This window comes from Strongylocentrotus purpuratus, unplaced genomic scaffold (assembly GCF_000002235.5).
Source record: "Strongylocentrotus purpuratus isolate Spur 01 unplaced genomic scaffold, Spur_5.0 spur5_scaffold_11, whole genome shotgun sequence".
NCBI lineage: Eukaryota > Metazoa > Echinodermata > Echinoidea > Camarodonta > Strongylocentrotidae > Strongylocentrotus > Strongylocentrotus purpuratus.
Window position 1 is genome coordinate 32,457,824 of NW_022145596.1, and position 24,687 is coordinate 32,482,510.

The following is a 24,687-nucleotide window of genomic DNA, read 5'->3' on the forward strand; positions in this document are numbered from 1 at the left end:
GAAGAAAAAAAAAGATTATCAAAATTTAGTATACATGGCCAGAATAATAATAATCACCATCCAAGCTTTGATTTCATACTTCTTTTCACGTTTTCAAGTTTTGCGAGGACCCAAAGTTAGTATAGCTCTGTGAACTACGCTATGCTGGATTCCATTTCATTTCTTCGACTCTCGCGGTTCCGACAACAGTGGAACTGTTAGCTCTGTGTGTGGTGTTGTACATGAATGTGTGACATTTTATAGAATTGGGCATGCCCCCTGCAAGATGGGCATTTACAGATACTGTGTCATATATTTTGTTAAATGTGTTATATACATAATAAAGTAATAAGCTATCAAAGTTTAATTGATGGGAAGTTGTGTCATCTGTTTTGCAAGTCTTTTATAGACTCTCCTCCATGTAATTCAGATTGATACCCATAGTGATTACATCATTATTTGGAAGGGGGATTTCCCTTATCATAGGTATTCCCCCTTCTTGTGATGGTGTACCACTCATGGAAGCTTCCTAGATCAAGAATGGGTCTCTCTGATTCAGCAGCGAAATCTTACTGGCTGAATTCGTTCTATCCATACATTTACTCCAATCTCTAAAATTTCAGTACGAGCATCTTGTTTTATTTTTCTGTCTTTTCATGTAAGGCAGTGATCATGATGTTGTCTTGGGTCCGCGTGCAACTGAAGTGCCACAATTATTTTCTCAGATTTTCTTATAAAAACTTTACTTTGAAATGATTATCAAAATGCAGTATACGTGGCCAGAATAATCACAATCCAAGCTTCGATTTCAAACCTCTATTCACAAAAAATATATAAAAATTGCAGCAATCATGATGGAAATTTCAGAGTTTCGCGACATCGCTGCTGGTAGTTCTATATATTATAGGATCATATTTAATTGAGCACCCTTCCAATATTATCTACATATTGCACCTAGCTCCCTCCTCTCTCCCTATCTCTCTCCTTGGTTCTCGTGCTGCAAAATTTCCATTGTTTATATCTTGGACGCTTGCTTATGCATAATCACTGCTATATGCGCTATTTCCCACGATGTACACACAACACACACAGACAGATAAAGGATCTTTGTTTGCATGGATTTTCACAACAAAGTGTGTTAAAGGCTAGGGTTTGTTTTGAATATGTAGTACAAGTTGAAGATTGTGTAAGTCAACACATTTCACTCAGTCTCAACGAGATCGACTTGCGCAAGGTTATCTGTAATAGCAGATTGGTGTACCCCTCCCTCTTCATATTGGATGTTTGTGATATCAGTACATTTTGTTTTTTCCTTACACACAGAGAGAAGTTTCCCATTCTGTTTGAGGAGCCAGTACCCTTAACAGCAGGTAACTGGTATGTAGCATGGGCAAGAGTGAATGGACCTAGCAGTGATTGTGGATCTAGTGGTCAAGGCACTGTCACAACAGAAGATCAGTGAGTTTATCTTGCATTCTCTCTCTCTCTCTCTCTCTATATCTCTGTCTGTCCGTCTGTCTCTCTGTCTATATGCCTCTCTCTCTCTCTCTCTCTCTCTCTTCCCCTCTTTTGGTTTATCTTTCTCTCTCTCTCTCACTATCTTACCGATGTAAAGACAAGACTGGAAGTGATTAAATAATATTCTCTTTGAACAAAAGATAGCAATTTTTAATTTCTTGGGCTTTATCAAGCTCTAAACCATTATTTATCTGCTTGTCTAATCATTCTTCTTTTTTTATTTTTTGGGTGTTCTCCTAATAATTTTTGCTGATATTGCTCTTTCCTTTCATTTAAATTATTTCTTGCTTTCTTTGTTTCTTGCTATATTTAATTTCTTAATTGTAATCAGTCTAATATTTCTGTCTCCTTCTGTTTTCCCCTCACTTTTACTCTTTCCTTGTGATTTGTATTTACAAAGGGGACGTTATATTTTCTTTCCATATGTGTCCATTTAGAGATTTCAAAAATATTTTGTTGTTCATTTTCTCTTATACAGAATTTCATTCCAGTTCATGAGTTCAAAGAAATCTAACAATGGAACCGACATCAATGCAGGACAGATTCCTCAGATACTCTACAGGTAAGAACCTTCCTCAGATAGGAATAAATTTGATGATCTCATATTTAAAACTGCCATGAATTATTTTTCTGATGTTTTACTTAATTTCACCACTCTGTATCTCTTCTTTTTCTGACTGATTACAAAGGTGTAATTGCCCCTTAGCCACGCTCATAGGACCACATTTACTTACCTCTATATGTAGACTTGCTGCTTTTTTTTGCATTATCTGAAATGTCAATCACAAACATTTTTTTCTTCATAAGGAAGATGGTAGTTGCGTGCATTACATTGTTGCACCATACTCTCAATCAAATGATTCGGTCAAAATCCAGGCATGTGCCATTTGCCAAGACATTAATGTTTATTAAAATAGGCCAATTTGATAGGCCTATTTGGGACTTTCCTTGCAGAGACTGCTGATATGAGCAGCTGTCAGTAATTATCTGTTAATACTGTTTTGACCAGAAGGTTCTGTATAATGTAAGTGATAAGCGCTATATAAAAACTAAATATTATTATTATTATTCAGCACACCTGACAGACAAAACAACCACTCAAAGTGATGAGAAGTTTACCATTGCTTTATGGTATTTATCATCTTTCATGCTCTAACTCTCTTTGCTAACATACCGGTAATTACCATTTCCATGAACATGTTTTCATAAAAGTGTGTTTAAAAATCTGTTGTTCACACATGCACTCTAACATACACAAAATAGTTAGATAAATAAAAGCAACACTAAATATGTCTATCTTTTGTTTTCAGGATGCCTCAACCTGATGCGAATAACTTCAGAGGTCAATCATCTCATGGTGAACCAGTTCACATTCTCTCATCATCGTTCAGTAACTCAGTATCACCGGTAAGTATATATCAGCCTTCATTTATTCAACGTGCCTTTCCAGTGGGTTTAAGAACAATTTTTCTCAGACTTATCATTCAACTTGTTGATAAAACTTCTGGGGAATAATAAATGAAAGTAATTTTCATGCAAATGTTGGGTATCCTAGTTTTCACATTTTTCAATAAGCAGTTAAATTTGTGATCATGCAGAGTAGCATGACGTGGTAAAGCAGTAATAGCCCCTTGTGGACTAGTTCAAGATTAAAGTTTTATTGTCCATACACAATTATGCTGCATTATTGTAGAGCGCTTAGAGACTTCTGATAAAGTAAGTGTTAGGCGCTATATAAGCAAGAATAATTATTATTATTATACATAAAAGAAAAATTTGTTTTCCATCATTGTTGCATCAATAAAAACATATACAAACCCTAGTATCATGTGCTGAGAGCCGTAAGGGCTTTGATACTGTGTGAGAGTATATGAGTAAACACCTTTCTGGTCTCATGAGTGGGAAGTCTAGGGTCCAAAACCAAAACACTATAATAATGTTATTAATGTATTGCATTGAATTGATTTGAATAGAAGGTTTTATTATTATTTTGTAGCAGCCAATGGCTGAATTACAAGGATTTACAATAATAAAAACATTCAAACAATGAAAATTTACATACTTGAAACAAAATTGTAAAACCATAACATAAATATGATAAAATAGGTTCATATAGTTTAATACCTTGCATTATATTGGAGACAGTTAGTACACTAACAACAAAAAATACTATAGCTTACATGAATTACAAAATTGTTATTTGATGACTTCTGTCATGTTTGTAGGAGGTGTTTGAGTCTCTGTTGAAACTGCTTCAGTGGAGCTGGACAACATTCAAGAAGAATGCGGAAGGGGTCATGAAGAAGAAAGACAAGGAGCTGCTGAATGCATGCAATGAGCTAGACAGACTGGTTTATATTGCTTCGGCCTGTCTTAGATTACTAAGAAGTCATGTGTGTGAAATATACCCAAACCCAGGTATGTAACAGGATTATATGCTGGTGTGAATGAGCTCATTGCTACAGTGTGTCTCTATAGATACCACTAGGTAGTGCAGACTAGTTTACACTAGATTATGTTATCTAAGACTCTTAAAAGGGGCCTTCACAGTGTGTACACTTTCATACCTAGCATATATGAATTTAAACTTAATCATATGAAATTAAAAACGTGAACCTTTACATGGATATTGTGATTTACATACTATGGAACCTCTGATTCATTACTCTTAAAGCTTGTCAATCACAGTTATATGCAAGGGTTATAGATCTCCTGTCATCATCGGCAGCTGATGTGATCTCTTATGTTCTTTACATCTCCACAGGGACTGGGAAACGTCCAAACAGCGGGTCATCACAACTCCCAGAATGCATCTCCATGACCTGTGACCTCCTGAAGCAGATCCTTGGTGAACTGACGGAGATGGAGCTACAGAGGGCGATAGAAGACGCTCCCAGGTTAACGACCCCTTCACCCATTCCCCACCCCCTAGGGAGGATCATGAGGGGTGTAGTCGAGGAGTGTCACCATACCTTTGTGCAGTGTTTTCATGCTTTCTATCCTACACCACAACTCAAGTGGGTCTTCCTCTGTGATCTTCTCAACTCTAGTCAACATGTGAGTATGAAAAACAAGTACCATGAATCTCTGTGTATAAGACGCACCACTGTTTTTAGGACCAAGACAAACAAATTTTAAAAAATTGCTTTTGGTTTTGCTTTTTTGCCGACATCGTAGGCAGCAAGCCAGATAAAATCGCATCGTATTTCAGCGTTCGGAAAGGTACATGAATCCCGTTCGGAAACCCAGGCAATGCAGAGAAGGGCTTTTATTTAGGCGCAGTTGAAGTGCTTGTGAATTTGTCACAAATAATAGTAACAATGTTGTTTTTAAACTAAAGATGTCAGACAAATTTTATGTGAAGGGGCATAATTTATTGAGACTGAAAAGAAAAAAAAACCTCTCTTCCCTTCAAATTAGGAATGTAGGTTAACTTCGAATAGTAGATCCTATTCTTCATTCGCATTGTGCAATTCATGTTGAGACACAAGAATTTTTCAAAAACCACTAAAAAGTAGCATTTTGAGGACTTAAATATCCTGTACCTGTCTATAGGACGCACCCCGATTTCAAATTTTTCCAGCGGAAAAAAAGTGCATCTTATACAGGGAGATTTACAGTAAATGTGAAAATAGTAAAAGGATCAATCTCTACTTGCACTTACATGTAGATCCTCTTAGCAACTGCATAACGTCCATGTCTACATTTGATATCCTTCAATGTACACATGTATGTTCATCAGTATACCCACTTCTTCTTTCAGAGTCTTGCCCCTGATGCCAACGGTCACCTCCTAGCAGCAGTGTTAGAAGCCCTGTGTGACTCAACGGTCAAACTGACCAAAGTCTTGCCTATCCTGAGAGAGCATCCTGACCCTCACCCTCCAGATCAGACCAGAGCACCGGTCAATCCGGTCAATCCTGTTCCCTTTGCTAAACAGCTCTCCATGGAAGATTCACCCAGTGCTGCTCAAGCTGAAGCCAGGGCTCAGTTTCCTGAGCTCGTTGTTCACATGGAAGATAGGGTACAGGTCAGTTACTGTAAAGGCTGTAATTTTTGCCTGATTAATTTTTCGCGCTGAGCGACCCCAAAAACATTTCCGCTGGTTCTTAGATTCGCGTTGCACACGATTCAGCCCGTCCAAAACACGCTTAAGAAGTTATGCTTATATTTCACGAGTTCTAAAATTTGTGCTTACCGATCTTAGCGGGAAAATTAATGTACCACAAATATTTCTACTTTTATAGTACACCAAGTAAAGATATAGCTTCCTCTATTGTGTGTCATATAAAATGAACCCCTTTGTTAATTAAAATTTTGTTTAGATGGGTAAATGAGAAGTATGAAGTTTCCAGCTGAATGGAGAACATGAGGTATGTTTTCTATTTCTTTTTCAGATGCAACTTTCAAGAGATTTCAATGTGTGGGCACTAATGTTCTCCTCTGATTTATGTTTTCTCTCTTTCTCATTTGTTGTACAGGATGAAGGAGTGATAGCTCTCAACACTAGTTTCCAAGAGATCCTTGATAAACTACTCATACTTCTCACAACACCTGTCACAGAAGCATTAGATAAGGTATAGTAACTTCAATTATGACTATTTCTAAATGTTGAAGTGTGCCAATAACCCTACAAATAATTTATGCATGGCTAGAATGTATAAGATCATCCCCAAAAGAACTTTACATACTGTAGCATTCTATGGGCTAACAGAAGATGAGTTAAAAGAATATTAAAGAATAACACTTAAAACCCCTTGTACTACCGGTACCCGGTAGGATGCGAAAGCTAATGTGGTTTGATTAGCAAGTGGCGCTTGTAAAATGGCGACTGGCTGGAATGCTCCCCAGGGAGTGGAGAATGTGCATATCTTGTATGCGGGTAAGCCTGAATCCGATGACCGGGGTAATAATATGTTCCGCGCCTAGAAACGTAGTATTAGGCGCATTATAAATGTGAGCTATTATTATTATTATTGTCTACTCACAAGCCATTTTTATGTTGATTGATAGTATTTCTGGGTAGTGTTTCACGAAGACTAAGATCAAATTTAGTTGTACTTAAGTATGGCAGGCTGTTTATGCAATTGTCTGCTCTCATCATTATGATCTTTAGATAATATTTTATCCTTCAATAATGTATTATCAAAAAATTAAATTCTGTAGAGGGGTGACCATGATTTGTTCATCCCTTGAGAGACCAATGCCAGTAAATGATAAGAGCAAACAGTGGCATGAATGACCTGCTATATTTTAGTCTAACTTAAGGTCGATCTTAGTCTTTGTAAAACACTCCTCAAGACTTGTAATATCTGTGTAAAGAAGTGTTATTTGAAGTTTATGTTTTACCAACATAGAACCCCTACCATACAGAGTAAAAAATTTGGGTGATTGGTCCCCTGTGAGTGGATGGCTTTTATAATCTACAAAGTATGAGAACTTGTTAATGGGTGTGGAGAAAAAGGAAACATTCTGGTATGTAGATTCCCACACTTCACTAATAAACATATTAAAGCAGATGTGAAACCTGATTTGACATATTTGGTATCAACCCATTGACTACAGAGTTCTCTCAATCCCATAGTGTTAATACATGGACGGCCAGATTCCAGTAGGCAGTAGGTTAATATTTGGTATAAATTAATACTAAAGATTTGAAATGTTATGCACATGTCAATATCAAAGATAAATGGTGAAGAGAGAAAGGTAAAGAAAAAAAGTAGAAACCTGTTGATATATGGGCCTGGAGACTCACACTGACGATTGTTTAGTTTTCAAGTTTCACCAGGTTGACTGCAAGTAATTGTATTGTATGTTTCTCTCTTTAGAAGCAGCAGTGTTTACCCAGCACACTAGTGAAGAATGCCAGCAGACTACTCACCTGTATTGTGAGTGAGCTCTCAGCTATGGCTTGCATCAATGAGGTAAGTCATACACACAAGACTTGAGATATGATATAGCGTAGTATGTTTGCTTGAATGCAACAGGGCATGCTCTGGTATGATTATGTAAAAGAAAGAAAGAAGGGATGCTCTAGAAAAGTGTTTTTTTAAAAGACCTGCCTTTCAAATATATATGAAAGAGAAGTATAAGTGAATTGTATGAATAACAGCTCTTGTTCTTCTTCTATGACTAGCACTTAAGTGGTTAAAGGTATAGAGCACAAATCACGCAAAATGTTAGTGATCTTCATCTAGTTTGAAGTACAAAATTAAGAGAGAGAGAACAGTTATCTTTCTATTAAAAGTCATGGAATGTGAATATATTTGTCAAATTGCTCTGAATTCATCAAAAAGTAGATGCCACAAAAAAATTCTTCTTAGCTGCATTATTGAAAATGATTTTTCTCATTAACTGACAAACTGTAATTGATACTAGAACTAAGGTCTGCAAACTATGACCATATTTCCTCTTGATTTGATTTGATTTGATTTATTTTTTTCCACTCAAATATCCTCAAATTAAAATGACATACATAAACCATACAGTACTATTACAATATATAAAAAAAACAAATGAATTTTACAAGTAACGAAATACTGATAAGTTGAAATAAGTTTACAGAGTACATTTAAGTTTGAGAATAAAACAAAATATTTGATATTGCTTGATTTAACTTCTTGTGCACAGAGTGACAACCAGACGTCAGGACGCCCTCTGTTGACGACCCCATCACGCTTCACCCGAGTGAGTCAGAATCGAGGTTGGAGTACCGGTAACGGTACCCCTGATGCTGTATGCTTCAGTGTTGACAAGCCTGGTGTAATGATAGCTGGATTCTGTGTCTATGGTGGTGTAGGATACTACAACTATGAACTGGAATTGCTTGATGGGGTGAGTCCACAATTCTGAGTTCAAACATTCATTACAGAAGTGCCATTTTTCACCTCAGACAATTTCATAGTTCATGTAGATTGTAATGTATAAGGCTCCAACGTATTTGGGTTTCTCTTTAGCCTAGTTTAGTCACATCAAAAGATGTCCCTGGTTTTAAACTATTCAATGCCACATAACTGTATGAAAATTAAGCTGAAATCCTTTATTGTTTATCTCCATTTTATATGATGTGGTTTTATAAGCTTGAATGTCAAAATAAGATTAGTGGTACTTTGCATATGTTTGATATAACACTTCTATGGTGCATATATAGTTGTGAGATGAATAACTCATAGGTCACATGGTTGAAATGTCAGCTTATAGTAGAAAATGCATACAAAAATAAAAGTGAAGCTTGGTAGAAGGATTTTGCAGTCGTTGTGAAATAGATGGGTTTGATTAGCTTTTAATTGTTTCATTCTACAGAGTGAGGTTGGACCTGATGGTAACAGCCAGCGATGGAACTCACTAGAACTGGTCAAAGGATCATACGGTCATCTCGACCTAGCCAAAGACATTGCAGAGATCAAGTTTGACCGTCCAGTACCGGTCAAGGAAGGAGTGAAGTATGCTGTCAGACTACGTAACCATGGTAACAGGACGGTGAATGGAGACGGTGGTATGACCCATGTGAAGTGTCCTGATGGAGTGACGTTCTCGTTTAGTCTATGTAGACTGAGCAGTAATGGGACCAGTCAGACCAGGGGACAGATTCCTCAGATTCTATACTTCAAGTAAGAATAATATATAGATAATGTGAAGTAATCCTTTTATGATGAAGTAGGAAAATTGCTATTGGTACCTATAACCTGTCTTGTGTGGTTTAGATTTTAATATGCACTATTGATATAAGATTAATACAAAAAAGAATCCAGAAAAGTTTGCAAGTTTATTTATTTTGTCTTGTTTTAACATAGTATGTATGAGAGCAAACACAAATTTTATACCGGTACTTGAGAAGTTTATATCTTCAAAAAGTCAAATGACTGTAGATAGTTGTTTGAGAGCATTTCGCAGTCAACACAAAATGAGAAACTGTAATTATATTGTGTGATGCTCCTTGCTAGAAAATATCTGATTTTACTGAAACTTTTTAAAAAAGATGATGATGATGTAGCTCCTCTCCACAAGTAAGTTTTAAGCCATATATGAGTGTGTGATGAGGTTATAAACTGCTTGGAAAAAAAGAGATAATTTATCTCCTCTTCTAAAGTAAAGTATGATACATATTTTGTTTCTTGTTTGTATAGTACTGCAGCTGAGAATGAGACCCAGAGAGTAGAGCCTAAATCACAGGTTGTTGAGCAACAAGCAAGGATTAATGTACTCTCTATCATGACAACCATCGTCAAGGCAGCTAGTGATCTACTCAAGAAAGCTGAAGGTTGTCAAGGTAAACATGTCTCTTTGATTTGGCTTATGATTAGTTGTTCTCTTTCCTTTTTGTCTATTTATATGTGGTAGCCTACCCAAAAGGTGCTTTTGTGTGTAAGGCTGCGTTCATGCTTAAATTTTGAAGGCAGAATGAGCGATCTGAAACGCTCATCGTAAACGCTCATCGTGATCGCAGTTCCACGATGTAGTGTTCATGCTTACTTCTCTGGCTCCCAAGGCAATTCTACGTGTGTGGCCTTAATTGGTCTTCCAGCTGGATTCGCAAACCTTCACTGTGCATGCTACGTAGACCTACTAGAGGTCAGTGCGTTGACCCCATTTAAACGCGTTTACAAATTGTAAACGCATCTTTTCGTGAGTTTACGATCGGCGATCGTGATCGCCGTTTTTCTGTAATTCTACAAAAGTGAGCTAAGACGCAACCGTGTTTTAAACTAAACGCGTAACAGATGCCTGATTCTGGCCGTCAAAATCAAGCATGAACGCGCCCTAGTACTTTCATGTTTTTTCATCTTTTGCACTAGTGGGCCTTGAGAAATTGATATCAAGCAGATTTGGCACCTTTCAAATCTTACATGTATATTAGAATTATTGTTATTATTAAATACACAGGTGTGGTATCACTTTGTGAAGGTCATATACGGTCTCTTATGTGAAATGCATTTTCTGACAGAGATGTCATTGTCTTGTCATGTAAAGTTGCCATTTCTGGCCTTATGGTTGCAGTATTTTTTATATGACTTTTTCATTTCAGTTTCTCTGGCTATACATCCAGACCATTTACAGCTGTATGATATGCAAACTTAGAAGTCTCTGAAATTTAAAAGCTACCTACATATATATGGCTCCCACAAAAATATGAACACATTCAGTATATAACTCTTTAGAGATTTGGGAGTTATTTTGTCAAAGAATTATTTAGGTTTCCTAGTTTGGAAACAATAGAAAACACTTTTCTTGTTCAATTCATTCATTTTGATTGATCATTTTCTTGTTGACGGTTTCTTTCAGATCTAGAGATTCCTGCCACCTTCACATCATCTCATCTCTTCTCACAGCTACTACCTCTAGTCCTAGCTTACATTGGTCCTGTTACTTCAGCTGATCCTAAGGTAAGGTCCTAGCGTGTATTGGTACTGTTACGTAAGCTGATCCTAAGGTAAGGCCTGGTCTAGTCCTAGCTTACATTGGTCCTGTTACTATAGCCGATCCTAAAGTAAGGTCTAGTCTAGTTTTAGCGTACATTGGTCCTGTTACTTCAGCTGATCCTAAAGTAAGACCTGGTTTGGTCCTAGCTGACATTGGTCCTGTTACTTCAGCTAACCATAAGGTTGTGCTTCTGCCAGACCTCCCTCTGCCTGCCATGTTTGAAAAGTTACAACACTCTTTATAGAGAAAATTTCCCTTTGTTTGATAATTTTGTTCTTCTTCAGGTTCAATATTTTTCATGCAGCTAACATAAATGTATGTACATGAATGAGCATTGAGAATGGAATGAACGAGACAGCTTACCTACAGTCCCAGATATATGCTTTCCTGTCAGAGGATGAGATGACATAATTGATATGTGTCCTGTATTCACTGATAAATGCAAACAGATTGGGATAAGATGTGATTTATATAGAGGTGCTTGTTTGTGGTTAACTAAAAATTAGAAAGGTACAACACGAGAGGTCAGTGACATAAAGATGTAACTCCATGTCGGCCATCTTGAGAAAAAGTGGTTTATGTGTCACTGAGAACTTGGGCCTTAAGGAGTTAGTCTATGTTTGACTAGCCATTGACTTCAATGGGGTATTGGGTTGGAGTTAAGTCTTTCTGTTTCCTGGAAAGCCGGCATTTTTCTGAACAGTTTGATATTAAATACTCATTTTGGCAAAATACGGAGTTACGGATTGTGCCACTGAACCCTCGAGCGTTACTTTATGAACATCCATTGCCTTCTCTGTTGCTCATGATATGATAATGTAATCCTGTTTGTTTTTTTGCTTTCAGAGTGCTGTCCAGGTCTTGGATCTGTTGAAGGACCTCCTCCCTCCAGTGGCTTCCATCAATCAGCAATTTGCTCCGCCCACTCCACCTGTCAATCAAAGTACAGATAGTTGCAATGGCCAATCAGCAGCTGACATTCATACCATCACCACCTCCATGCATTACGCTGTGGTGGAGTGTGATCATCCATACAAGCCTGCTACTGTGGCAAACTACAAGGTAACAACCTACTTCTTCTTATTATTTTTCTTGTGTAAATCAAGAAGAAAAACTTTTAAATTTCTAGTACTGTGAAGCAGCCACTCCCTAGTGGTCTCATCCACTTCCATCAGCCTAGGGATGCTGTTTGGTGGTTTAAATAGGGGGCACGTTGTGATGATGTGGTCTGTTTACCATTCATATGAAATAAAAAAATATTGACAATATGCTTAAGTTTATCAATGTGTAGGCCTTCTCATTTGAGGATAGCAGCAAGTTTAGACAAGAAATGAACGTAGTGGTTATAAAGCACATATTATCTGTTTGGAGCCAGAAGGGTGTAACTCATATACTTCAACACAGAGTTAACGCCCTTCTGGTTTCAAACGGATATTATGTATCTCAAACTCTACACTGTACATGTATGTGTTTTGGAAGTTTTACCCTAGCAAATTTAGTGCATGCAATGTAGACATGCTAGACTTTATTTCAATATCTGTCTGTAATTCCACATAGAATAAAACCATCTGAGTAAAGTTTCTTTCATGCATCTGGTTTCTTTTCTTTGCCATGTCTAGGTGTGTTTCCCTGATTCAGTGCAATGGATGTTACTACAGTTTGATCCTCAATGTGGTACAGCTCAACCAGAGGACAGTCTTCAACTCTACATTCCAACTACCCATCATCAACCTACTAACACACATCATACCAGTGCATCTACATCACCATCACCGGTCTCTTCCACCTCAGCCACAGCGCCCTCAACGGTGACGGTCACTCAGGGTGATAAGGGGCCGTCGTCCACGAGGTCATGGCCAGTCATCAAGAAGTGTCATGGTAAAATCAACTGGCCTTCTTCAGCTGTTGTACTTCCAGGTGAGATGCTCATATCTTTTATAAAAGAGATTTCCTCTTGAAACTATAATGGTTGATTCCTTGTCAGATATCAACGCCATTTGTTGCTCTCAGTAGATGAATCATATATATTATGTACTATGTCACATTTATTATCATACAAGTATGGATTGATGTTGTTTTTAATTTGAAAATTCCTCTGTTATCTTTTCTCTCTGTTTGTCTCTTGCTATCTGCCTCCCCCCTCCTCCTTAGAAATATTTTGCAGTTTATTGATGTAGTAGATGTTATTCTTTTTTTTACTATATACATTATGTCTTAGTTTACTCAGTATGTTTTCTGCAAAAAATCTTCACTGCAATGCTATTAAAAAGTATTTTTACCCGGTTATTCACATACACTACAACCTGTTTTGCTGTTTGCAGGTAATGAGGTATCGTTTGTGTTGGGTACTGCATCAGACTATGTGAAGGATGAGAAAGCCAACATGTTTGGATTTAAATGTACCATCATTGGCTATGAATGGATACCAACTTGTGATGAGGTAAGACATACATTCATGCTAATAGCTTTATTTAAAACCAGACAGTAGTGTGTTGCCATGATCGTAATTTGTTGACACCTAATTTTGTTGAAATACCAATAAATGTGTCCCAGGCATCTAAACTGAGACCTACCATGAAATTACTCCAGCTTGCCTTAAATCTTGAGGGTGGGGACATTTATGATGAGATTTCCTTCTAGGAGTGATTGATGGGGAGTGTAGTGCATTACATAAGACCTATTGGTTGTAAGAGTAAAGTCCACTCCGGGTGATAACACCTGTTATTGGGTAAACACCCAATGGTCATATTCTCCACAAGAACCTACAACGATTGGTCTTTGATTAGTCTAATTATATTATGATCAGAAATAATAAAAGATTGATGATTTTAAGACTCTTATGTTGTGAGAGCTCCCAAGATAATGAAGATCGAACATATATTGTGTCACATTGATATAACAATACTCCACTTTGATCATCATATACAGTGATGATATGTATCACAGTGATAAGAAATATCAAAACTGTTTTGTATAGAGATAATAAATAGATGTATACTCTAAATTTTGAAAAGATTTCTTAGGAGTTACAGAAATGAAGAAAGTTACAGCTAATTGCTTACACGGCAAGGGGTTATGTATTTCATACTTCTTTCTTGCTTTTTGTTATAATTTAATTCAATTCTTTCATCATTTCATATTTCTGAATGCTTTGTTACTGTTAAGAAGTGACAGGATTTTTCCATTTACCAATTTTGAATTATAATGATATCCAAGATATCTGGCAAATTGATATTTACATTGTAGGATTATGCATATGAGATTTAAACAATAGATTCAGGCAGTATTCTGACAAGACAATGTTGTTCTTGAACCCATAGGGTCTAGTGAACCTAGAGAAAGAGATAGCGTACCTGGGTGGTATGTGTGCTGCATCTATGATGAAGAAAGACATCAGTCTTCCTCCGTCGTCAACGGAGACGGGAAATGAGGAGGTGGAACTCATCACGGAGGCAGCTGAGGAGGTAACGTCATCTCAAATCTCTTTGATCCTTTGGGCAAATCATGAGTTATTGTACATCTGATATCTTAGATAGTATTGAAGTTATGGTTATGATTCAGTTGTGAACTAATTTTATACATATTTAATTTGACTTGAATCGTATTTTACATACATATTTAATTTGACTTGAATCGTAAGTTACATACATATATTTAATGTGACTTGAATTGTAAGTTACATAATGTAAGTGCAAATTTATAATTGTAAATGTAAGTTTATAAATATGTGTACGTGTAATTTGCTCTTTAATGTCTCCTGTAAGTTTCGTGCAGCTACATGTACACTTGCCAATGATGTGTACTGGTAATTAGAGGAGAAGAATTTTACATACAGTGTACATTATTTTGTCCCTGAAAAATCACCTAGGCTTCATTTAATTCATGCTTGATACCGTTCCTCTCGCACCAGATCTTCAGTAGCCATGCAAGCCTGCTTTGTCGTGGGTTTGCTCTGGCCCAGCCTCCTACCATCCACCAAGCTTTAGAGGGTAACCTACCGTTGAGTACTCAGTCTAATGAACGAGCTTTCCTCAGGGACTTTGTCATGTGTGCACCAGGGACTAGTGGAGGTAGACTAGCAAGGTATGACATTCTTTTCCCTAAGCACATTATGTGTATTTCATTTTTGAAGAAAACTTAAAGGGTCATGAATTGAAAATGCATAATTGGAAATGCATGCCTATCAATATCTTGGAGTAAAGAGAGATGTAGTATTGAAGGGAAACAGAGACAGTTGTCTTTAAAATTGTAATCCCTCCTTTCTATTAGACTCATGGTTATGAATTTCTTTTTCCTTTAGTCCATTTGTAATGTTCTGAATGCAAATTCATTAAATATATCATTATACACTAATATGAATCTCTTTGAAATATGTTATGGCTCATTCCCTTTTGTATAAACTTATATATTTTTTGATTGAACAACTCAAATTGAGTATTACACGCATTTACATGTTCATCTGATTTTTAATGGCATATTTTTCCTTTTCATTATCCTTTACTTCTGTGACATTCATGAGACGATTTACTGAATTTATCTATTTTGAATTTGATTTTGATTCTTGTGTACAGATGGTTACAGCCTGAGTCATATGTAGAGCCTCGTCAGTGTGATGTGATATTCACCAGAGATGAGATCAGATGTAGTGTTCCTACAGTGGTGACTGTACTGAGCAGGGATCAGTATGCTGGACTGGTGTTTGTACCTGGTTTGAAGGTAAGCTTGTAAGGATGGTGATGAATGAGAGAGTGAGACAGAGAGAGTGAGAGGGGAGGGGAGGGGAGGGGAGGAGGGGGTAGGGGGAGGGAGGCATAAGATCAGATATAGCGTTCCTACACTACAGTGGTGACTGTACTGAGCAGAGATCAGTATGGTGGACTGGTGTTTGTACCTGGTCTGAAGGTAAGCTTTGAAGGATGACGATAAGAGAGAGTGAGAGAGAGGGAATGAGAGGGGAGGGGAGGAGGAGGGAGGCAGAGGGGGAGAGAGGAGGGAGGGAGTGAGATGAGTTCAGATGTAGCGTTCCTACAGTGGTGACTGTACTGAGCAGAGATCAGTATGGTGGACTGGTGTTTGTACCTGGTTTGAAGGTAAGCTTTGAAGATTAGTGATGAGAGAGAGAGAGAGAGACAGAGAGAGTGAGAGGGGAGGGGAGGAGGAGGAGAGAGGGAGGAGGAGAGAGGGAGGAGGAGAGAGGGAGGAGGGGGGGGGGAGAGAGAGAGATGAGATCAGATGTAGCGTTCGTACAGTGGTGTCTGTACTGAGCAGAGATCATTATGACATTTTCCTCCTCTTTTTAAGGCAATTTACAGGGTCATATCTGAACAAAACTATTAATGTGGTATGATGCAGGTATAATTTTCATCACTGACTGGCTAACAGGCATACATGCTAATGAGGAGAGACGTTGGAAGTCTGTTAATGCTGTATATTTATGTTAAAAGTATCATCGTAGTAGCTTTTTTCCCTTCATTTTTAATCAAAACATCGAGTAGAACTGAAACAGCTTGTCATGTACTTATCTGTTCTTTCTCTCTGTCCAGATTGAAGTAGAAGCCGTCCCCGTTGGTAAGCGAGATCATCCCTACCAGTCCTCTAAGTTCCAGAAGGCATCTAACTCCAGTGACAAAGACTTGACCTTTGGAGGTCACAAAGCACCGACCTTTGACACGCCCTTTGAACCTGTGATGAGGAGGGAGGTATCGGTGTATAACTCTATCACCATGATGAAGGAGTATGAGAGTTACTCCTTTGAGGAGCTGAGGTTTGCTTCTCTTCCAGTCACAAGGTATGCACATTATTTCAGTTTTATGGGATAGATTCGTAGAATAAGATCATATAAAATTTGATTCGGTTATGTATGAGCAATTTCTTTTACTATTCTTTCATATGAGAGTATATATGATATTGACCTTCCCCTTGTTTGCTATTGTAAAGAGGATTATTTTGATATGTGGGTTATAATTGTTTGATTACTATCAGTCTGAGAGCACTTTAAAATGCCAAATAAAGTATTTATTTAAATTTATTGGCTCGTTTGTGCATACCTCTATTTATGCATTGTAATGTATGTAATTTCAAGGAAGATTTTTTGTATATTTTTCTTAGTTCATGTGAAATATTTCAGGATTTTCATTAACTACTTGAACCAGTTTTTGTCATTTGTAAATGCCTTTTAAATGTTTCTGTTGTTATTGTTAATGATATACAAGAAGCTTGAATTCAAAGTAACTGTTTTTCTTTCACAGACCCAATGAAAGCATGCTTGTAAGAGATAACAATGATGGAACCTACACAGCTAATTGGACTCCAAGCTCAATAGGACTCTACTCAATACATGTCACCATCGATGGTCATTCATTAGGTCAGTCTTAATCACAAACCATACATTCTCATTTATAGATTTATTACCAATCAGTTCAAATTTTGTGATTTTCTCTTTTTTTATAGAATATTTTAATTGGCCAATTACCATAGTGCCTTTAATTTCAGTGTGTGTAGTTCCTGTGATGTTGCATGAATTAGTAGTAGTGTCCTACCACACATCATCATCATCATCATAATAATAATAACATCAAGATCAACAATCACAATGCTGTCCCTTAGTCTATGAACAAATTAAGAACAATTGTAGAGGTAAGTTTTCAGATGTATTTTGAAGAAGTCAAGTGAAGTGCTATTTCTGAGAAATACAAGTTATTTGTAACATAGGCATAAAGCAACGGATTGAACAGATTTGAAGCCAAGGCCCAATTAACAGTGTAATATTACAATGAGTCGTTAGTGAAGTCGCTGCATAAAACACTCAGCCAGGCATAATGAGCAAAATATTTGTCCTTTTATCATTACAGAAGATGTCCCTCAAGTAGAGGTGAACGACCCTCCTCATGGGGTCCTTCCACCCAATGCCACGCCAAAGAAGACCTCTCCACCGGTCAACAAGATGAGGAAGCTCATCGCTAAGTATTGCCGTGGGCTCAGGATCAGAAGTGCTCCCTCGCTACAGAGTGAACAGATAGGAATCGTTGATGTAGGAGGTGTCATCATCTTTACTGAAGAGGTACGTCCGTCAATCTCCGAAAAATGAAGTGTCATGATTGGTTGAATGTACCATTAATAATAATGATAATAATTCAAATGTCTTCTACATCGCCAGTATCTGATAAAGGAACTGTAATTTCATGCATTCTGTGCATTGTCGGTTTTTAATTTTTCATGCCAGTTTTTTAATTTACAAGTCAGTTTTGTTATTGCTATTATTGTTATTCTCATTATTGTTGTATTTTCGTTGTATCCTTGAATGTATATATTGTTTATGTTGCTTGTATATGTATGTCACTCGCCAGTGAAGGTCAAATTTCTGTATTTTTAAAATCAGACGATAAATTATCTTGAATAGAATCTTGAAGTTAAGATTGGTTGATATGTATCAACAACAGCTACGTCATTGTCCTAATTGGCTCGTAATGGATGTGTCAATTGGTTTTAATTAGAGATTGATCATAATACCTTCTGCAGTTGGTTGGGGTGTTGAACATCACTGCTTAGTTCTTGTATCAATTTTAATTGTCAAGTATATTGATGATGTACAGTGCGTATTGGATCTATTCTCCGTACTGAATATAAATCTTTAGTGCTCCATCAAGTGTTGTGGTATACCTCCCTCATGTCTATATGTACATGTATATCTGGGGAGTGTTTCACAAAGACTAAGATCGACTTTAAGTTGGACTTAAATATGGCAGGCCGTTCATGCCACTGTTTGCTTTCACCATTATGATCTTTAGATAATATTTTTTCCTTCAATAATGAATTATCCAAAAATTAAAATTCTGTAGATTTGTGACCATGATGTGTACATCCCTTGAGAGACCAATGCCAGTAAATGGTGAGAGCAAACAGTGGCATGAACAGTCTGCCATAGTTAGTCCAACGTAAGTCGATCTTAGTCTTTGTAAAACACCCAACAGATTAGTAACAGCAAAGAAAATGATAAAGTCATGATTATTTGTTCTTATTTGTTTGGCTTATAGCTCCAGAATGAGGATGGTATTTGGGTGCGGCTAACCCATGAGAGCATCAAGAAGTATTGCCCTGACAATGGTGTCCGAGAGGGATGGTGTCTCCTCTATAATCAACACATCGGAAAGACATTCCTCTTCCCTGTCGAGGTTTGTCTTTCTTCACTCTCTCTATCAAGATTCATTTCTGAGTTTGATGGTGGGGGAGGGGGGGGGGGGGAGGAGATGGCGTGTGATTTCAAATCTGTGCTTATATCTTTGTTCTCAATAAGTTATTCATTTTTTATTGGAACTTATGTAGCGCTCTGACAGTAATAGACCATTTCGTAGTTAGCACATGGGTAAAATGACCCCAAATATCCACAGATCTTTTACTCATGGAGAGTCCCACTTTGTGTATTTTAGATTAATCAATGCCAAAGATCATGTATGTGCTTCATGAAAAGCTTTTGTTTGCCATGTTGTATCATACAATGTACCGCAGGTGCAACACATGAATATTCATTACATAACATGAGCACTTACATGTACATGTATTCATCATGGTGGGTTTTACAATTTTATCAGAAATGACCTTTATCTGCCCATGCGCAGATAGTATTTACGAAATGGCTTATTGTGTTCCAGCACTTATTGTTCACAAATCATTTGCTTTAGATGTAACCTGATATAAAATTAATATTCTTACCTCAGAGTGCAGATAGTAAGTGCCATGAATCAGTTACTCCTTATACTTTGTCTAAGTGAGAAACTTTCAGAAAGACGCACATTACTAATGAAAGAATACATTTTGCTGTACCTTATCTATGACAGCAGCTCTTGCAACTTGTTAAAAAGTTATGATATTTTACTGTTTCTCAATTTCAGGAGTCCAAGTCTATTTATGATGACCGCCCTGAGAGAAGGGAGTCTCCGACGGCAAGCGCCCTCAAGAGTCTGGATCCAGACAGCCCTGCTCTTGTGAAACCCAAAACAGGTATTTATTATCATAACTGAAGGATGTGAGAAATTGAGTAGACTACAAGTCCAGAAATGCTTATAATAATCTTGCATTGTGAAGTATCGGTACCTGTATGAAAGCACTGCCCTCATGAAGACTGGGCATTCTTTTCTTTATTGTAAAGAATGAATTTTTTGTTGTATCATGTATTTGTGTACTCCTTAATCAGAGGATCTTCTTTCCATTTTTATTTCCTTCATACTTGCTATCAAAAAAGTTTTGAAATGCATATGAATGATCAAAATGTTAGTTGGTGATCTTAATGGAACTGAATCTTACACATTTTCTATTTTAAAGTAGAGGAAGAAGATAACTCTGATTGTATTTCTTTTGTATCAGGTGGTCCCGGGCTGTATCAGGTGATTAACTGTGGTCCATCAGGTCATAACATCCGCTGTAGAGCTAGTCTCAAGGCCACGCCCATTGGTATGATGGTGATGGGTAACCAAGCCAATGTGGTCCAAGAGGTAAGATTTATTAATAATGATTTAATAAATAATTGAATAAATAAATAAAGGAATAAATAAATAAAGGAATGAATAAATGATTAACGAAAAGATGAATCTATAAATGATGAATGAAATAAAATGATTATGGAAATGGTAAGATGTCTTATATTTGTCTTGTATATATCTTATATATGTCTTATATATATTATTTTTATATTACATGTATTTATGTCTGACATATGTTTTATATGTGCCTTATATATGTCTTATATATGTCTAATATGTGCCTTATATATTGTCTTATATATTTTCATCATCAACTTTTTTCAGGTGCGGCTTGGTGATGGTTCCATCTGGGTGAAACTAGACAAGGCTAGTATGACTCGGTACTGTGAGAATACCAAGGGAGAAGCATGGGCTCTATCCTTCAGTAAAGGTGTCATGTACCTCATGCATGAGAATGATCTCTCACTCACGGACAAGGAGAAAGCAAAGGCGGTTTCTGAGAACTTGTCTTTCTACTCGGTATCTCAAGGTGGCAAGGGAGGTACAGGCTTTGACTTCAAGAATGCTCAGGGACCGCCATCATTAGGCTTTGCCCCTCCAGGAGGTGAGTAGCAATTAGTAATTTAGAACCTCCTAACATACATATATGTTTATATACATCTGGGCCCCGTCTTACAAAGAGTTGATATCAATCTCAACTTATTTGCAATTGATATCAATCGCAGCTATGTACATAATAGATAGGAGACTGCAAACTTGCGATTGATTGGAGAACTTGTGATTGATCATAACTCTTTGTAAGACGGGGCCCTGGGGAGTGTTTCACAAAGACTAAGATGGACTTTAAGTTGGACGTAACTATGGCAGGCCGTTCATGCCACTAGTTCCTCTAAACCATTCCTGGCATTGGTTTTTCAAGGTACATACAAATCATGGTCACAAATGTACAGAACTTACCTTTTTGATAGTTCATTATTAGAGGGACAAATATTATCTAAAGATCATAATTGAGAGACCAATGGTGAGAGCAATTAGTGGCATGAACGGCCTGCCATAGTTAAGTCCAACTTAAAGTCAATCTTAGTCTTTGTGAAGCAACCCCCTGGGGCCCATGGAGATTTTAAGTCTAACTAGTAGTTATTTAGTTGTTCTTTCATTTGTTGCAACCATAGGTTGGATTTCATACACAAAAGATATAAAAATGGTTGACAATACTTTTACAATAAAACCACATAAATTAAAAAAAAAAATAATACTTTAACATGAGAACATGCCGTTCAAAAAGTATTTGCAATTAAAATATGATTTGATGTGCCAGGAGTTTGACTTTACTCAAACTTTAATCATATATAATAAAAACGATAATAAATATGTCACCAGCATAACATTTGTACACATTTGACTTCAAAAGCAAGTATACTACCATTTAGAAGGTTTACAGTAATACAGGGAGAGACAAAAAGAAAACAAAAGTTATAGAAAGAAAATTGTTTCTTCTACTTATTGTGTCACTAAAGTGTAATGTAGAGATGAGGTTGTGTATAACTTTATCATTTGTTGTAAGCATTGTTGTTGCAAAGTCTTAGAGATCATTGAAATGTACTTGATATTATATATTATGTATAAAACCTATATTAAAGCTCTAATCTTTCTCCAATGGTGTTATGCTATAGATATCATGTAACCTATATGTCTGTCTTCATTTCAGACTTGGTGCCATACATGTTTGGTAATAAACCCTCAGCTAATGGATCAATATCCCATGAGAATGGACAGCTTGATGACGATGAAGATCCCTTTGATCATTTTGGTGCCCTACCTGTAGCTAATCATGTTGATGAAGCAGGAAACATAGTGAACTCCAAGGAGAAAGAGAATCTTGATCCTGCAAAGGAGGCCTTAGAGATCAAGAGAGAATCACGGTCAGAAGTGAGAAAAGAACCCAGAAAGGGCTCCTCACAGAGCAGTGAACGTGTCAGTGTCGTTGGTAGTAAAGTCAGGTCTAAGAGCGTTGATAGTATGACATCAGCTGAATCAGAGCTAGCAAGGATGACAGCTGCTAGCAATCATCAACCATCTAGTCCCTTACCGCATGGAAGCCCTCAGAGATCTAGGTTCACTATCGGTACCACCTCAAGTCAGCAATCACCAAAGAGTAGCATGTCTCCTAAGCCAGGGAGGAAGTCACGGTCTCCTTTTGGTAGGAGAGACAGAACTTTATCACCTTCTAGCAAAGACAGGTCACCAGCGAGATTCAAAGCGAGCATACTGAAGCAGGAAGCTGTCAAGGAGGTGGCACAAACAGCCATTGCAACCTCGGTAGCAGAATGTGTTAGATGTGTGTTTGCAGCCTTTTTATGGCACGAGGGACTTGTTCATGATGCCATGGCTTGTGCATCATTCCTCAAGTTCAACCCAGGGATGACCAAGCAATCTACCGTAAGTCCTCAGGAACCTGCCAATACTCAGAACAAAAGAGACCTCAAGCTGAAGAATAGACACTCCATGGATCTCAGCAAGAGCATGTCTGATGGAATCTTCTTTAATTCATCAGAGTTCTCCATTCAGGAGCATCCTCTCAATCAAAATGAAATGTCAAATTGTCGGTTGAGCGATAAGACTCTTGAAGAAGCCAAGAAAGGACTTGAATCTGCTTCAGCTACTCAAACAGTACCCACGTCTCCTCTTGCCAAGTCTTTCAATGCCATCCCTTCCAGCGCACCTGAGAATGATGGAACAGCTGCACTTAAAGCTGCCTCAGCATTCCTTCCTCCTGCATCCCCCAAACACTCACCAAAAACAGTTCCCAAGCCATCCCAGGATGCCCTCACCAAGAAGCCCAACCCATCACCAAAGAAGCTCATTAGTGCTACGGAGAAGGATCTAGACTTTGCTGAGATGAGGGAACGATCAGCTACAGTTGGAGCTGAGTACACCAACAAGACTCCTCAAAAAGAGTCGGCCAACAAGCCTGCCAAAGATGCGGAATCAAAACTAACATTGCCAGTCACTCTCAAGCATCTTCTAACATTCTGGGATGAACTGACGTCGACGACAGTCAACATTGCTTCCCAGCAGGTCCTTCTTCCCAGTCCTGCTCCCATCACCAAGACCAAAGCAAAGATTGAGAAGAAGGAAGAACTTCCCAAGCGGGAGAACAAGGGCAAGAAGCGCAGGGACAAGTACTTTCGTGGTGGACATGGTAACTTGTTTGGTGAAGCAGCCGGCGTGCAAGCCAGGATGGGTGACTTTGATACCATCTGTGATTTGTGCTTAGGTGTCTTTCCTCACCCTGTCACCTACCATATGAGACAAATGCACCCGGGATGTGGTAAGACTGCTTGGGGACATGGGTACAACAGCAGTGGAGTCTACAGGAATGGTTTTGTAGGGAACTGCGGAGAGGGCGGTACAGTGGGGAGGGACTGGTATCTCATGTGTGAACGTTGTAGAGAGAAATACATGCATGATGCCGAGGATAAGAACAAAGACAAAGCTAAGAAAGTACGTAAGAGGGTTCCTTCTCTGAAAGCCCCTCGCGTCCTGCCACCTTTAGAAGCTCACCAGGTCATGAAAGCCAATGCAATGTTTCTATTGGACTTGGCGAGCGCTACCGGATCCATATTCCCAAGCTCTAGCCCAATGAGGAAGATAACTCGGTTTGATCTTCCCACCGTGTCGGAGTCAGAATCACTCATGACACAGTTTCCTGACACGACCTTCAGGTTCCTGACTGTCATGGCAGGCCAAGGGTCATCGGAAGAGTTCTCTGATGTAGATGAAGGTATTGCATCATCATCGGGTCCATTTACTGGAGGTTTCTCATCTGGTGGTGTCTTCTCAGGACAAGATAGTCATTCAAGTGAGTACAATTACATGTACCTTTACATTTTGTCTTTAAACTACCGGTACATGTATGAGTTATCCTTTTTTTTTTATAAACCCCATTTCTTTGGGAATTAAAGCAATGCACTACAGGATAGTTTGCTATTTAAGTGCTCTGCTGTTACAGTAAAACCAAGGATATGTTTTTTTTTTAAACGTTTAGATTAATTCCATGTCCTCTATGTATGTTTGGTCTTTGCAATATACATGGATATGATTTCAATAAAATCATATATTTTTGTTAAAGGTAAAGACCAGTTTTGGAAACACCCCCCATTAAAAAAAATGAAATGGAAGCTCTTATTACCAGTCATGTGAAAGAATATGTTTTGACTAATACGTGATGATACAAATTTTGCCGAGAAACCTACTAATTGATATATTTGGTAAATTATTATATCTATTTTGA

The 24,687-nt window shown here is 37.7% G+C and overlaps 1 protein-coding gene across 2 annotated transcripts in view; it reads left to right on the forward strand.

The window, feature by feature from the left end:
* LOC584171 (E3 ubiquitin-protein ligase MYCBP2) overlaps positions 1-24,687 on the forward strand; it is a 62,295-nt gene that overhangs the window by 11,853 nt on the left and 25,755 nt on the right. For both annotated transcript variants that reach the window (XM_030981195.1, XM_030981196.1), the window contains exons 14-39: positions 1,303-1,437; positions 1,976-2,059; positions 2,808-2,904; positions 3,723-3,915; positions 4,262-4,554; positions 5,261-5,527; positions 5,979-6,074; positions 7,326-7,421; positions 8,128-8,331; positions 8,800-9,107; positions 9,624-9,766; positions 10,780-10,880; positions 11,764-11,979; positions 12,537-12,834; positions 13,239-13,357; positions 14,238-14,381; positions 14,828-15,000; positions 15,489-15,633; positions 16,461-16,705; positions 17,166-17,281; positions 17,769-17,977; positions 18,951-19,088; positions 19,806-19,914; positions 20,278-20,405; positions 20,718-20,997; positions 22,102-24,255. In XM_030981195.1, coding sequence (XP_030837055.1) covers positions 1,303-1,437; positions 1,976-2,059; positions 2,808-2,904; positions 3,723-3,915; positions 4,262-4,554; positions 5,261-5,527; positions 5,979-6,074; positions 7,326-7,421; positions 8,128-8,331; positions 8,800-9,107; positions 9,624-9,766; positions 10,780-10,880; positions 11,764-11,979; positions 12,537-12,834; positions 13,239-13,357; positions 14,238-14,381; positions 14,828-15,000; positions 15,489-15,633; positions 16,461-16,705; positions 17,166-17,281; positions 17,769-17,977; positions 18,951-19,088; positions 19,806-19,914; positions 20,278-20,405; positions 20,718-20,997; positions 22,102-24,255 — 6,491 coding nt within the window. The remainder of the gene's footprint in view (positions 1-1,302; positions 1,438-1,975; positions 2,060-2,807; positions 2,905-3,722; positions 3,916-4,261; positions 4,555-5,260; positions 5,528-5,978; positions 6,075-7,325; positions 7,422-8,127; positions 8,332-8,799; positions 9,108-9,623; positions 9,767-10,779; positions 10,881-11,763; positions 11,980-12,536; positions 12,835-13,238; positions 13,358-14,237; positions 14,382-14,827; positions 15,001-15,488; positions 15,634-16,460; positions 16,706-17,165; positions 17,282-17,768; positions 17,978-18,950; positions 19,089-19,805; positions 19,915-20,277; positions 20,406-20,717; positions 20,998-22,101; positions 24,256-24,687) is intronic.